This window comes from Haliotis asinina, chromosome 14, assembly GCF_037392515.1.
Source record: "Haliotis asinina isolate JCU_RB_2024 chromosome 14, JCU_Hal_asi_v2, whole genome shotgun sequence".
NCBI lineage: Eukaryota > Metazoa > Mollusca > Gastropoda > Lepetellida > Haliotidae > Haliotis > Haliotis asinina.
Window position 1 is genome coordinate 17,712,038 of NC_090293.1, and position 15,687 is coordinate 17,727,724.

The 15,687-nt window shown below is 43.4% G+C and overlaps 1 protein-coding gene across 1 annotated transcript; it reads right to left on the reverse strand.

Annotated features, from left to right (window-relative positions):
* Window positions 1–399: 399 nt before the first annotated feature.
* Window positions 400–13,350, reverse strand: LOC137262299 (mucin-22-like). Its single transcript, XM_067800116.1, has 3 exons — window positions 12,985–13,350; window positions 6,561–6,942; window positions 400–6,049 (listed from the first exon to the last, which is right to left on the reverse strand). The coding sequence occupies exons 1-3, from the start codon at window positions 13,144–13,146 to the stop codon at window positions 465–467; spliced, it is 6,129 nt and encodes a 2,042-aa protein (XP_067656217.1). The 5' UTR covers window positions 13,147–13,350; the 3' UTR covers window positions 400–464.
* Window positions 13,351–15,687: the final 2,337 nt, after the last annotated feature.

A 15,687-nucleotide genomic window follows, 5' to 3' on the forward strand; every position in this document is an offset into this window, starting at 1 on the left:
TAAAACCGGTGTAATAAATATATTCCCTCACATTTTTAGCTCAGTTACGTAATCAATGTAGGAGAACTGGTTAAACAACCAACCGTAAAAAGCACAAAAGTCCTTAGCATATCTGGTGCGTTCCACATTAAAATAAACAGGAGAATGATCAATGACGAGTGAGTGAGTGAGAGTGATGTTTTAAGACGCTTTTAGCAATATTCCAGCAATATCACGATTGGGGACACCAGAAGTGTGCTTCGCACATTGTACCCATGCGGGGAATCGAACAGGGCTTTGGCGTAGGGAGCGAACACCTTAACCACTAGGTTACCACATCGCCTCACTGATCCAGGGGTATTTATATGACACATCAGGTCTCAATTCAGTTTGTTTGTTTTGGTTTGGTTTGGTTGTGAACATACCAACAAAATAGTAGATTTGCACCGGGGCATAAACACATTTTACAGACTGACAGGGCCGGCCTATGTGAAAGTTAACCTGCAGAAGGCCGTGGGACATTCACGAGCGATGTTGTAATAGGAAGAGCACCACAAGGCAAAATCTGGTCTTGTTAGTGGTACGCATCTTCTTTCACGAGGCGGTGTTGGACGAGCACCTTTGTCCTCTCCTTCCTGACATGTACAGTAGCATATATGGTTGGGACAGTAACCAAGCAAGCAATTGTCTTGACACCATTTGTCATTTATATAGCTGTATTTGGAGTAGCATTGGTAATTTCGAGACGACGAATCGCATACTGGTGTTGTTGTTTCAGCGGCTGTTGCTGAGGATGCTGTTGAGGAGGTTTCTTCTGATGAAACTGTAGTTGTGGTGGATTCTTCAGATGTTGCAGTAGTAGATTCTACAGATGTTGTTTCGATGGTGGATTCCTCAGGTGTTGTTGCAGTGGTGGATTCTACATATGTTGTTGCAGTGGTAGATTCTTCAGATGTTGCAGTGGTGGATTCTTCTGGTGTTGTTGCAGTGGTGGATTCTTCTGGTGTTGTTGCATTGGTGGATTCTTCTGGTGTTGTTGCAGTGGTGGATTCTTCAGTGGTTGTTACAGTGGTGGATTCTGTTGTTGCAGTGGTGGATTCTTCTGGTGTTGTTGCAGTGGTGGATTCTTCAGTGGTTGTTGCAGTGGTGGATTCTGTTGTTGCATTGGTGGATTCTTCAGTGGTTGTTGCATTGGTGGATTCTTCTGGTGTTGTTGCAGTGGTGGAGTCTACTGTTGTTGCATTGGTGGATTCTTCAGTGGTTGTTGCATTGGTGGATTCTTCTGGTGTTGTTGCAGTGGTGGATTCTGTTGTTGCAGTGGTGGAGTCTTCAGATGTTGTTGCAGTGGTGGATTCTGTTGCTGCAGTGGTGGATTCTTCTGGTGTTGTTGCAGTGGTGGGTTCTGTTGTTGCATTGGTGGATTTTTCTGGCGTTGTTGCATTGGTGGATTCTTCAGTGGTTGTTGCAGTGGTGGATTCTGTTGTTGCATTGGTGGATTCTTCGGGGGTTGTTGCAATGGTGGATTCTACTGTTGTTGGATTGGTTGATTCTTCTGGCGTTGTTGCAGTGGTGGGTTCTTCTGGTGTTGTTGCAGTGGTGGATTCTGTTGTTGCAGTGGTGGGTTCTTCTGGTGGTGTTGCAGTGGTAGATTCTGCTGCTGCAGTGGTGGATTCTTCTGGTGTTGTTGCAGTGGTGGATTCTGTTGTTGCAGTGGTGGATTCTTCTGGTGTTGTTGCAGTGGTGGATTCTGTTGTTGCATTGGTGGATTCTTCTGGCGTTGTTGCAGTGGTGGATTCTGTTGTTGCATTAGTGGATTCTTCTGGAGTTGTTGCAGTGGTGGAGTCTACTGTTGTTGCATTGGTGGATTCTTCAGTGGTTGTTGCAGTGGTGGGTTCTTCAGATGTTGTTGAAGTGGTGGATTCTGTTGTTGCATTGGTGGATTCTTCTGCTGTTGTTGCAGTGGTGGATTCTGTTGTTGCATTGGTGGATTCTTCTGGCGTTGTTGCAGTGGTGGATTCTTCAGTGGTTGCTGCAGTGGTGGATTCTGTTGTTGCAGTGGTGGATTCTTCTGGCGTTGTTGCAGTGGTAGATGCTACTGTTGTTGCAGTGGTGGATTCCTCAGGTGTTGTTGCAGTGGTGGATTCTTCAGGTGTTGTTGCAGTGGTGGATTCAGTTGTTGCATTGGTGGATTCTTCTTCTGTTGTTGCAGTAGTGGATTCTGTTGTTGCAGTGGTGGATTCTTCAGGGATTGTTGCAGTGGTGGAGTCTTCAGATGTTGCAGTGGTGGATTCTGTTGTTGCAGTGGTGGATTCTTCTGGTGTTGTTGCATTGGTGGATTCTGTTGTTGCATTGGTGGATTCTTCTAGCGTTGTTGCATTGGGGGATTCTTCAGTGGTTGTTGCAGTGGTGGATTCTGTTGTTGCATTGGTGGAGTGTTCTGGCGTTGTTGCAGTGGTGGAGTCTACTGTTGTTGCATCGGTGGATTCCTCAGGTGTTGTTGCATTGGTGGATTCTGTTGTTGCAGTGGTGGAGTCTTCAGATGTTGTTGCAGTGGTGGATTCTGTTGTTGCAGTGGTGGATTCCTCTGGTGTTGTTGCAGTGGTGGATTCTGTTGTTGCAGTGGTGGATTCTTCTGGTGTTGTTGCAGTGGTGGATTCTTCAGTGGTTGTTGCATTGGTGGATTCTGTTGTTGCAGTGGTGGATTCTAATGTTGTTGCAGTAGAGGATTCTTCAGTGATTGTTGCAGTGGTGGATTCTGTTGTTGTTGAATTGATGATTTTTTCAGTGGTTGTTGCATTGGTGGATTCTTCTGCTGATGTTGCAGTGGTGGATTCTACTGCTGTTGTTGCAGTGGTGGATTCTACTGTTGTTGCAGTGGTTGATTCTACTGTTGTTGCAGTGGTGGATTCTACTGCTGATGTTGCAGTGGTGGACTCTTCTGCTGTTGTTGCAGTGGTGGATTCTACTGTTGTTGCAGTGGTGGATTCCACTTTTGTTGCAGTGGTGGATTCTTCTGGTGTTGTTGCCGTGGTGGATTTTTCAGGGGATGTTACAGTGGTGGATTCCTCTGCTGACGTTGCAGAGGTGGATTCTACTTCTGATGTTGCAGTGGTGGATTCGACTGTTGATGTTGCATCGGCGGATTCTTCAGTGGTTGTTGCAGTGGTGGATTCTTCAGGGGATGTTACAGTGGTGGATTCTTCAGGGGTTGTTGCAGTGGTGGATTCTTCTGATGATGTTGCAGTGGTGGATTCTACTGCTGATGTTGCAGTGGTGGATTCTTCTGCTGTTGTTGCAGTGGTGGATTCTTCAGGGGTTGTTGCAGTGGTGGATTCTACTGCTGATGTTGCAGAGGTGGATTCTACTGCTGATGTTGCAGTGGTGGATTCTTCAAGGGTTGTTGGAGTGGTGGATTCGACTGTTGTTGCAGTGGTGGATTCTTCAGGGGTTGTTGCAGTGGTGGATTCGACTGTTGTTGCAGTGGTGAATTCTTCAGGGGTTGTTGCAGTGGTGGATTCTTCAGGAGTTGTTGCAGTGGTGGATTCTACTGTTGTTGCAGTGGTGGATTCTTCAGTGGTTGTTGCAGAGGTGGATTCTTCAGGGGATGTTACAGTGGTGGATTCTTCAGGGGTTGTTGCAGTGGTGTATTCTTCTGATGATGTTGCAGTGGTGGATTCTACTGCTGATGTTGCAGTGGTGGATTCTTCTGCTGTTGTTGCAGTGGTGGATGCTTCAGGGGTTGTTGCAGTGGTGGATTCTACTGCTGATGTTGCAGAGGTGGATTCTACTGCTGATGTTGCAGTGGTGGATTCTTCAGGGGTTGTTGCAGTGGTGGAGTCGACTGTTGTTGCAGTGGTGGATTCTTCAGGGGTTGTTGCAGTGGTGGATTCTACTGTTGTTGCAGTGGTGGATTCTTCAGGGGTTGTTGCAGTGGTGGATTCTTCAGGGGATGTTGCAGTGGTGGATTCTTCTGCTGATGTTGCAGTGGTGGATTCTACTGCTGATGTTCCAGTGGTGGATTCTTTAGAGGTTGTTGCAGTGGTGGATTCTACTGCTATTGTTGCAGTAGTGTCTTCTTTAAATGTTGTAACATTGGGTTCTTCCGATGTGGTTGCAGTGGTGGATTCTTCAGATGTTGTTGTAGCATTATATTCTTCTGTTGTTGCAGTAGTGGAATCATCCGATGTTGTTGAATTGGTGGATTCTCCTGATATTGTTGCAGTGGTGGATTCTTCAGGGGTTGTTGCAGAGGTGGATTTCACTGCTATTGTTGTAGTGATGGATTCTGCAGATGTTGCAGTGGAGGATTCCACAGTTGTTGTAGTCGTGGATTCACCTGATGTTGTAGCAGTATTGGTTTCTTCTGATGCCATCATTACAGTGGTGGTGCCTTCAGATGCCAATGTTGCATTGGTTGATCCTTCTGAAGACGTTGCATTTGTGGATTCTTGAGATGTTGTTGCAGAAGTGGCTTCCTCTGGTGACGTCATTGCAGTGGTTGATTGTTCTGAAGATGACGCAGTGGTTGTTGCTTCTGATGTACTTGTGACAGTGATTGAGGCTGTCGTAGTCGAGGGAGCAATAAAAGATCCCGTTGTTGTTGTTGTTGTTGTTGTTGTTGTTGTTGTTGTTGTTGTTGAGGCAGACATAGACACATCTGCCGTTTTAGAGGGAGAGACTGAGACGGTCGTCATTGTTGAGGCCACATTGATGTTGCCATCGGACATTGTCGAGGAAGAGATTGAGTCCTCTGTTGTTGTCAAAAGAGATGCTGAAGCGTCCGTCACTGTCGAGGGAGAGCTTGAGGCTTCTGTCGTTGTTGAAGCAGAGATTGTACCTTCTACCATTTTCGTGACAGGGACTGTGGCATCCGTGGTTGTTGTCGACCCCGAGAAAGAGGTTTCTGTCGTTGACGCTGTGATTGACGCGTCTGTTGTTGTTGTCGACCCCGAGAAAGAGAGTTCTGTCGTTGTCGAGGCGGTGTTTGAAGCATTCGCCATTGTCGAGGCAGACACTGTGCCTTCTATCATCGTCGAAGCAGAGAATGAAACATCTGTTGTTGAGGGAGAGGTGGTGCCTTCTCTCACTGACGAGGCAGAGATTGTGTCTAAGGTTGTTGCGGCAGAGTTTGAGGCTTCTGTTGTTGTTAGTCTTGTTGCTGTTGTGGAGGGAGAGATTGTGCCTTCTGTCATTGTGGAGTCAGTGATTGAGGTGTAAGTAATTGTCGAGGCAGTGATTGGGGCTGTTGTTGTCAAGGAAGAGTTTGAGTCGTGTGTCGAGGGAGAGCTTGAAGCTTCAGTCGTCGAAGCAGGCGTCGAGGCTTCTGTCATTGTTGATTCAGAAATTGTGTCGTGTATTGTTGTCGAGGCAGTATTTGGGGTGTCCGTCATTGTCAAGACAGAGATTGAGGCTTCTATTGTTGTTGAAGGAGAGACTGAGGTAGATGATGCATCTGGGATAACACTACTGGGTAACGTCGCAACAGTGGAGACACTGCTGCTGGGCCCTGCCGAGAAGGAAGGAGTGTGTCCAGATCCGCTACTACTGCTCACCTCTACGCTGGTCGTAAACAGTGGGGGGAGGGACAGGAGCATAGTGGTCACTCCTCCATCAGAACTACCACCTACACCCACTGACGATGGGAAAACTTCATCACTTGTCATTAAGGCTTGAGATGTTTCTAAGCCCTGTGGCGATGACACTGTGGATGCAACAATTAACGTCGAGGTTGCATCTCTCAAGCTTGTCATCGCTACGCTCTGATCCATTATTGAAGTGGATGGGGAGGATGGACCGCTTGAGCTGGATGTTGCCAAATCGAAATCCGATGGTGACGTCTGAGCGATGGAGGTCACTGGATGGCTTACACTGGTGTACATAAAGGATGTCCCAGTGATAACAGAGGTATCTTCACTTGAAGGAAACACGCTTGAGACTGATGGCTCAACACCAGAGGTCGTCGACTGTGGTGTACTCAGAGTGTCCTGAATGCGGATGTCTGCACAATTATAAAACTGTTCCTGGGGACCACAACCGCGGAATGGACAAGTATCTCCGCCGTATCGATAACCTGAAGGAATGAACAGAATAGCGTTAGAGATACAGCTGCAATACATAGTTGACTGAGTGAGTGAGTCGGGTTTAGGCCAATTTCAGCAATATTAATATTCCTCAATTACAGCAAAGTGGTTTTCACAAGTATATATTGGGCCCCTGTGGGGAATCGAACCCGGACCACCGGGCTACCCTTTATACACAGTTAAAGCAATTACTCTGAGTGATATTCAAATAATTTGCTGTACCCAAACCCGAATCCATTACATAAGTCGAAAATTCTCAAATTCATGACATGTTGTTATGAATATAGACTTTTTTGTTTTGTCCGTTGTTTAAGGTCGCACTCAGCAAAATATCAGCTTTGTGGCGGCGGTCAGAAAACATTTGGTCTGGGCAAGACAATCATCACGAATAGAGTTTTTATAATGTAATGAATCACTAGTGAATGAATGTTGGTTGTGAGCGTATCTGTCACGGAGGAATGAACTCAAGTAGTACTATATACAATGACAAATACCACAAACCTGTGTTATATTTAAACTGCAAAACACAGTGTTCACATGTAATGGTTGGTGGAAGGAGAACGTTCAACACGACTGTTCCATTGAAACTGCCAGGATAGTACTGAGGTTCTAGAATATCATCAATAACCAGCAGGTTCTTGTCGAAACAAGCTTGAGTTGCTGGACCCTTGAACTCGTCAAGGTCGCACAGGCGAAACTCGAAATACCCCAATTGCTGAGGCGGCCATATCTCTACCCGCACTGTCATTGAGGCTCCGGGCTCGTAACTTCCGGCGATAATACCCAGTGCGTACTTCCCGCCAGCCTCGTTTTCGCGTTCATCATCACATGGATCTCCACAGGCGCCGCAACATCCTTCTTTATCTGTGTCCGTCCATTGACGCTGCAACACATAAAATTAAACCCTTTCGAATTTGCTTGCCTATAACAGTGAATAAGTGAGCATTATTCCCGCAATATTACGACGGGGGAGACCAGAAATGGGCTTTACACACTCAACCCTTGTTAGGAATCGAACCCGGACCTTCGGTGTGACGAACGACGCTTTAACCACTAGGTTACCCCCAGTACACCATGTGGTTTAACACAACACTCAGGAATATTCCAGCCATTTGACAACGGTCTGTAAATAACTAGGTCAAGTTCAGCCGAACTAGTGATTGATATAGTGAATAGCTTCCCTGCCAAATAACGATGTACGTCACCGCGTCTCATCCTCCAGTAAGTCACCTCCTACGACCAGCATTGGTTGATACGGACCTTTGCTAACCGAAAATGGGGAGAACTCGTATTAAAACCAAAGGGGTCAAAACACGGTTATAAAGTGAGCGAGTTTAGTTTTACTCCACACACTGAAGTATTGTAGCTACATGGCGGCGGTCTGTGAATAATCGAGTCTGAACCAGATAGTCCAGTGATCAACGGCATGAGCATCGATCTACGCACCTGGGACACAACTACATGTGTGAATGAGTTTAGTTTTAAGCCGCACTTGTCAGTATTCGATCTATATGGCGGCAGACTGTAAATAGTCGAGTCTGGACCAGACAATCCAACGTTCAACAGCATGAGCTTCGATCTAAGCAAATACAATACGATGACATGTGTCAGCCAAATCAACGAGACAGACCACCCGATCCCGTTAGTCGCCTACTACGACAAGCATGGGTTGCTGAAGATCAATTGTAACCAGATCTTCATGAACAACCTGAAAATACAGAACTGACCAAACAATGAAACTGAAATGACCATCCCAATCGTTCTAATTAGAACATATTCCACTCGCTCGGCTTTTGTGTCAGCCAGGAATGGAATGAGATGAAAATACCTTAGAGATTGTAATTAACTTAGTTTCCGATCAAGGTTGTGCTACATGTTCGCTGGGTTCATGTGTCCATAGACATAACTTGTAGATACATTGCTGATGAGAATAAGATGCTTTAAGGGACCGTTCATTATTTATGACGAGGGTGGGAGAGATGGGGTGATGATGATGATGATGATGATGATGATGATGATGATTTTTATGGAGTTGTATGTACAAATTGCAGCAATGTCATGACGGAGAAGCCAGAAATATACTTCACACCTTGTACTTTGTTTCAGAATGAACTTGTATATGTGTAAGTCGGACAACTCCGTTGAGACGGTTTGTAGCTCGGTATAGCGCCTGGGGTCAGCCTTAGTTTACAGTTTTGCAGTATTGTGTAACTTATGTCATGACCGTGGTCAGGCAAAGGGTAGGTCAGCCACCTTCTGATCTGGTGACAGGGTATTCTACACCTCAAACACTGAAATCCATACCACAGTGACACCTGTACGTGGGATTGTGTACATCGCTAAGGTAATTAATTTAAGGCAAACGCGAACTATTGTCAGACCTAATCCACTTTGATATGCCGTTACCAAACGTAATCTGTAGCACATACAAATTAATGTGAGTGAGTGAGTGAGTGAGTGAGTGAGTGAGTGAGTGAGTGAGTGAGTGAGTGAGGGGGTGGGTGTACCAATATTCCAGCCACATCATGGGTGGGTGGGTGGGTGTGGTATCGTTGTGGAGGGGGATGGGGTGGCGTTTGGAGGGGGAGACATTTTTAATTATAAAAGAAACATGTTTAAATCTTTACATTCGGATAAGCACGATTATACGAGACCGTAATTCTTGCAACTGGACGATTTTAGTATGTTTCAAAATTCCTGCTTCATATCACCTTTTTATGTTTGTTCGGTTTTGTTATGCAACTTGTCTCGACAAAGCCAACACAATAATACACGAACATCTACACAAACAGGAAACGGGCGTAGCATGTACAGCAAGGTGCACCTCAAGCACAGGTATGTCATAATCAGACATTTCGGGCGTGTACTACAAGGAAAGGAACACCATAGCACGTAATGTCCCCACCAAAACTATCATTTATGCAGAGAAAACAAACGCTGTAATAAACAAAACCCACTGTCCTGAATTTGTCCTTCAGTAATCGCACAGCTACCGTGGGTTATATACTCTTCACATAAATTATCTTATGACCGCGCCGCTATTTCTCTTTATCACCACCCCTAAACACAACGCAGTACCCCCATTTACGTAGTGTCATTCTTGATTTTGACGGCTTTCAAGAATGGCGATAAATCACTGAATCACTGTAGACCAAGAATTGTTGCTGGTGATTGTTTCCAGTCGGACTTTTTCCTGTTTAAAGATATAAATCGTACACATGCAAATTTCAAATTTTTTACAACTGTAAAATTTAAAATGAAGTTCCCCTACTTTTTAAAAGGGTATAAAGGCCGTTTTATAGAGCCTTAACATGTCACGAAAGTAACCATTTTTATGATTATTGTTTTTAAACATTGATTGATGATAATGTGAATGGCTGTGGTTGACAGCTGAAGGGGGAAATGACAATAACAAACACATGTAAAGGTCGTTATAAACAGAATTGTGTGCATATATGCTTTCTACTGTCACAACTAAAGCTTTGGACATAAAAACTAAAAACTAAACAACAGGATATGTTACCATACCCCTCCACTGTGATATTTTGATGGGTAGGGGATTCGTAGGTGTAATCGGCCATATTTACAGAATCAAGACGACTTAGCACACTGTTTTAAGAAGTGGTCTTACAAATATGGATTTATGGAGAAACAGTCATAAAGGTTCTAGCGAAAATATAATTAAAGGGTTCCGAATGTGACGCCAATTGATAATATCCCCACATACAAATGTATGCACACACATGTGCGGACACGTTCGTTGTTCGTTGTAACGCCGCACTCAGCAACATTGTTGGCGTTCTGTAAGTGTGGACCTGACAATCCAGTGACTCATGCACATACACACACACACATTCTCATTCTCTCTCTCTCTGTCTGTCTCTCTCACACACACACATTAAGACACAAACCTACACACACAAACTCACGCATATACACACATACACGTACATATCTATGTCGCAGAACCTTAAAGAACTACCACAAATGGGCTCTATGTACCATCTATGTAATGACTCATAAAACAGCCGTGGCTGTTACACCAGCAAGTAGTTCTCTGTCGTATCTCATTTAAGCAGAGAGTTTGAACTATTACAAAAGTTTGTCTCTTACATTATTATCCAAACAACATTAATTGTAAGATCACGAATAGACTTTAGTGCTCTTACGGATATCTTACCATCAGCCGTTTTCTAATTTCAAAGAGTAGATTCATAACTTCCGGTCTTTCATTAAGAACTCGATTTCAGTAATGTCTTTTCGGGTGGCGTGATGAGAATTGATTTACAAATGTTGGTTTCGTTATTCATAAATCATTTCAAAAACCATGGTGAAAGCATTAGCTGTCACTATCTTATCGAGAACATAATTGAATCAGATCACACTTGGGCAGGGCAGGTACAGTCGGAAATATAGGTCTATTCTGAAGATTCTGTTTTGAAAGAATTCTCTTTAACTTGTGATCATGGTTCTTTCCTAGGTTGACTCGCACCAAAACCTGGTCCCAGTAAATGTCCAAGATCTGTACCACTGTGACCTTTCCATTCATCTCAAGCTGTCATGCCTTACTGATTTGGTTTGAGTGAGTGAGTTTAGTTTTACCTATTGAAAAGATGCCCTCGTTGAATAATGACACTGATATATCTTTACTTGACTTTTCAATATTCAAAGTACGTTTACAGTGAAGAATCAACGAGAGTCATGATCATTTTTCAAACAGGGTATATTTTCAAAACGCGACCCGGGTTAATTTTCAGAAGCAGCCCAGTGATTATTCATTGTTAACAAAAAGTCCGGGTATTAATTCAATGATGAAAAAGTACCCGCCGGGTACCCTTTCAACTCGGGTATGAGTTCAATCTTCCAACGGCGACAAGTTTAACCCCTTCAGCTTAACATTGATAAGCTCCGCTGTGCGGACATCTTGTCTGTCATATTCATATTTCGTTATTTCGACTTAGTTCAAACGTAAAACTCGTGTACGTATCTCCCAAGAAGAACCAAGCGCTGCATCTTCATACGTGGTCTTGCACAATGACGTGGACGTGTCTGACTCCATGACTCTGTCAGTCTTAACATACACATCGCTACGGGGTCAGCTACAAGTAAATCCGGGTCACAGAATAACGTATACGGACATTTTACACCATGACGGACGAGATGGAGATTCACGCTGGTTAACGTTGTATTGTGACACTGCTGTAGTCGTTTTTCCTCGCCAGGTGACTTAAATAATTGCAGTAGTTCCCCAGAGTAAGCTGTTGGGTGGAGCTCCTTGTTGATACAACCTTGTCTTCTTCTCATTCATTCCGGGTTATATATAGCTGCATTCCTAACAATCTCATAAAGGTCATCTGTTCTGATTCGCCTCTAGCATGCCTTGAGACAACAGCCCTCTTTTGACAGACCAGAACCGTTTGGTGAGGAAGCGATAATCTGTACAGTGACCTCCCTTGTTCTCAGAACAGTTACACGATACACTGTCGTGTGTTATATTTATAGGGGTGGTGGGGTGGCCTAGTTTTAAAGAGTTTGTCCGTCACGTCAAAGACACGGGTTCGATTCCCCACATGAGTACAGCCTGTGAGGCCCATTTCTGGTATCTCCTGCCATGATATTGCTGATATAAGCGCGTAAAACGACAACTCACTGACCCATTCCATGCTCACAAAGGCAAAATGTAATATATATCTACAGCACAAAGCGGTTTCAATCTGAATGATTCTATCGCTAAATCATATGTATATAAACATTAACTCCGGGCAAAAGAAAGTATTCATATAAAAATTGGACTTGATAACGCATATGAAAAAACGGAAAACCGTCGGCGAAACACTGCAAGCTTAAGTTCGTAACATAACTTTGACACTTCAAATACAATACCAAGAATTACCTGACTCTTTCCTTGTCGTCACCATGTACGCTTTCTGTTGCTTAACAGGTTTTGTTTTATGTATTATTTCCTTGTGGACTTGTGCATGCGGTTTATATGACATGATACGGCGTTGTTCGTGAGATGTTTGAGCAGTAAAAATGTTTTTTCCTTAAAAACTAAAGCCATAACAAAACATCAGAGACAATTTTTGCCAACACTGGCGTTCACGCTATTTTCATGATCATATGCTTACATTAACTGAGTACAAATAATAACTCATTTTGTAAAAATAAATCGGTTAAATACAGACGAGGTACGTAATGAATATGCTCGTCTGTCTCTAAGTCCCTCAACCACATTATTTTCCCTCATGCTTAGCCCTACCTGAAATGATAAAGCCCTAAATGAAACAAGTCTAGATTTCCCTAGGCTCAATCGGACTCTAGAAACCCGCTAGGGATGCTTGTTACTATCAATATGTATTACTAATATATATTCAGGGACTGAGCGTTAGTATATGAATATGCATCCACATTTATTAATTGTTAAAGATATGCAATTGTGTAATATGAGCAATGTATTTTCAGAAGTTTATATTGAACCATAATTATATGTTTACGATTGAGAACTGTATAAATATGTTTTTATTGTTAAGTGTCACGGCAGTTCGTGGACTTTATGAATTACAGTTCAGTGAGCTATTTTTTCAAAGGTGATCGAAAAAAACAGTATATAAATGAAATTAATGTACTTTTGCAATTGTTACATCACAATATATATGTGCGCGCGGGGAGTGATGGAGAGAGAGAGAGTGAGAGAGAGAGAGAGTCCATCCATCCACCCACCCACCACATACATACATACATACATACATACATACATACATACATACATACATACATACATACATACATACATACATACATACATACATACATGCCTATTTATTGTACATGCTTACTCTGTAAACCATATACCAAGAGGAGTTGGCAATTTAAACTGTTGTTAAAAGATTGTTACATTTCAAAACCAAAAATCAGTTCAACTTACAATAAATCCTCCGCAGTTTAATTCTCCGTCGTGTTCATTGACAGGTGCCCCTTTGTATCCGTACCTCCAGAGCGACGATCTCTGAGTGGGGGTCAACAGACGGGCAAAGCCGGAGATCTGATGAAGTTGACACAAAACAATAAATAACTGTAAAATAGTCATCCTGGCTATCACTTAGCTGGAAATGGTTCGTTTTCGGATTCACCATTTAAATAACTAGATGATGACGTCATCAGGTCTTACAGAACAATTGTCCGACCTCTTGACCTCATGCGTTGGATGGTTTGTAAGAAAAGGTGTGTATGATGACTCCACAGTGTCCGTCGTCATGCAGTACGACGTCCGTCTCAGATGGGCGGGTTGTGTAAAACTTGCTTGTAAACAAGACGTTTACATATCATATCTTCAAAAAATTTTTTCGTTTTAATTTAAATGAATTTGAATTTTTAATCATCAAGTTAAATATTTATCACCCGAGAGGCATTATTCTGGCATTTTTTAAATTGGAGATGATATTGTATGCATGCGATTCCCGACATTTCCGCTTGAACATAACGTTCTTGTTATTTCCCTGCCGGCGTACTAAACACTAACTGCTATAATGGCTTACAGGGGACACCGCGCTGCGTAGATCGATGCTCATGAAGTTGATCACTGGATTCCAATTGTCTGGGCTAAACTCTGTTATTTACAGACTGTCGCCATATACAGGAATACTGCTGACTACGGCGTTAAACAATGTGCGCACGTGTGTGTGCATACATGTGTATGTGAGGATGCATGTGTGGCGGTGAGTTTACAGAGACGGGAAATAGAGCTGTATATTATAATATTTCAGTTTTAAACCCTAAAACACCAAAACAAACCACACCGTGCTAGGAGCATTAACTTGGATCACAGAGGGGCACCGTTCTGACCAGTAACCTTAGTTTCAAGGGCTTCATTCCAACCACTAAAATGGGTACAGGGGCACCGTTCTAAGCACTAAAATGGGTGACAGGGGGCACCATACAAAACACTAAAATTGATGACAGAGGGCTCCGTAGAAAGCACTAAAACGGGTGACAGGAGGCACCGTACAAACCACTAAAATTGGTGACAGGCGGCATCGTTCTGACTACTAAAATATGTGACAGGGGCGTCATTCTAACCACTAAAATAGAATGCAATGGGTGCCGTTCAACCACTAGAATTTGTTACAGAGGTCAACGCTCTCACCACCGACATCGGTTAGAGAACTCACATGACATAATCCCACGTTCAGCAATCAAACATGAAGTTTCCACGCCACACCCTCACTAGCATCGTGTTTATATTCTGGGGAATTACACCGTTTGAAAAGAAACGCATTGTTGCACACATAAATAATCCTGACATGAACCCGGGGCATGTATGACATATGTTGACGATGTCTAACAGCTTGAAATAAAAATATGACAAGCAACACAATGATCCCCTGAGACAATAGCAAGAGTGACAAAGGGCAGAAATGTATTAGTGAATTTGAGGACTGTATTGCCCTATCGTCATCCGGGACTCTGATTAAAGAAAGAATTGACATATGGTTGAAAACACCTTTCGTATTGACGCATTTGCAGTGTTGATGAAGCATGAAAGAACAGTGGGTTGCTTCTCTCCAATCAGGCACCGTCGCATAATCACGTGGTTTATTTCACTCGCGGTGGCATTGTACATATCATATATGATTGTGTACAGCACGTTGTGTACATGCAAAACGTGATATATGACCGCGATATAAGTAAGTGACGAGTTTCAGCGTGTAACCCGAACGTAAACAAATCTCAGCGAGACAATAACAGTTGACACCTCATTGCATTTATTACGGTCGGCTTCACCTGACTGGTGATCTGTTGTCATTCATTCTTGGTTACGTACAGATGTTCGTGATGAAATCGACACTCACGTTAGTTTTATTCATGAATATGGACTGACTCAATCATGACGTTAGGGACTCGTCATTCATTACAATTGTGCGTGCGTGTGTGCGAGCGCATGTGTGTCACTACGTGCGTGCATATATGTACGTACGTTCCTGCGTCTGAGAGAGGGAACGTGTGAGTGAGTGAGTTTAGGTTTACGCCGCACTCATCAATATTCCAGCTGTATGGCGGCGGTCAGTAAATAATCGAGACTGTCCCGGACTATAAGGTGATCAACAGCATGAGCATCGATCTACGCAAAGGGGATACGATGACATGTGTCAAACAAGTCAGCGAGTCTGACCATCCGATTCCGTTAGTCACCTCTTACGACAAGCATAGTCGCCGTTCATGACAAGCATGGGTTGCTGAAGACCAATTATTCTAACCCGGATCTTCACGGATCTTCAGGGTTGAGAGATGGAGAACTGAGGACGAAGTGCGAAAACTGCTTCCCTCCGTGTGGTAAATTAAAGATTCCTATATATCGTATACATATACACTTTTCTTTTTACTGAAAAATATAAAATATGCGATATTTAATGCCTTCGCCCCTACCATTATAAAACACCTTGGAACACCCAAACCCTCTCGTTTACCTGGGAATTTTCTAGTGAAAGCGGGATTGTATTGACGAATTACTCATTCGAGTGCGCGAGTGAGCGAGTTTAGTTTTACGCCGTAGTCAGCAATATTCCAGCTATATGACGGCGGTCTGTAAATAATCGAGTCTGGACCAGACAATCCAGTGACCAACAACATG

What these genes read in the sequence shown, in the direction of transcription:
- LOC137262299 (XM_067800116.1), bottom strand. Translation starts at nt 13,146, where the DNA reads ATGACTATTTTACAGTTATTTATTGTTTTGTGTCAACTTCATCAGATC. An exon ending in TAAACTGCGGAGGATTTATT is followed by an intron (nt 6,943 to 12,984) that starts GTAAGTTGAACT and finishes TATGTGTTGCAG; the next exon opens with CGTCAATGGACGGACACAGA. An exon ending in GCAGTTTAAATATAACACAG is followed by an intron (nt 6,050 to 6,560) that starts GTTTGTGGTATT and finishes TCATTCCTTCAG; the next exon opens with GTTATCGATACGGCGGAGAT.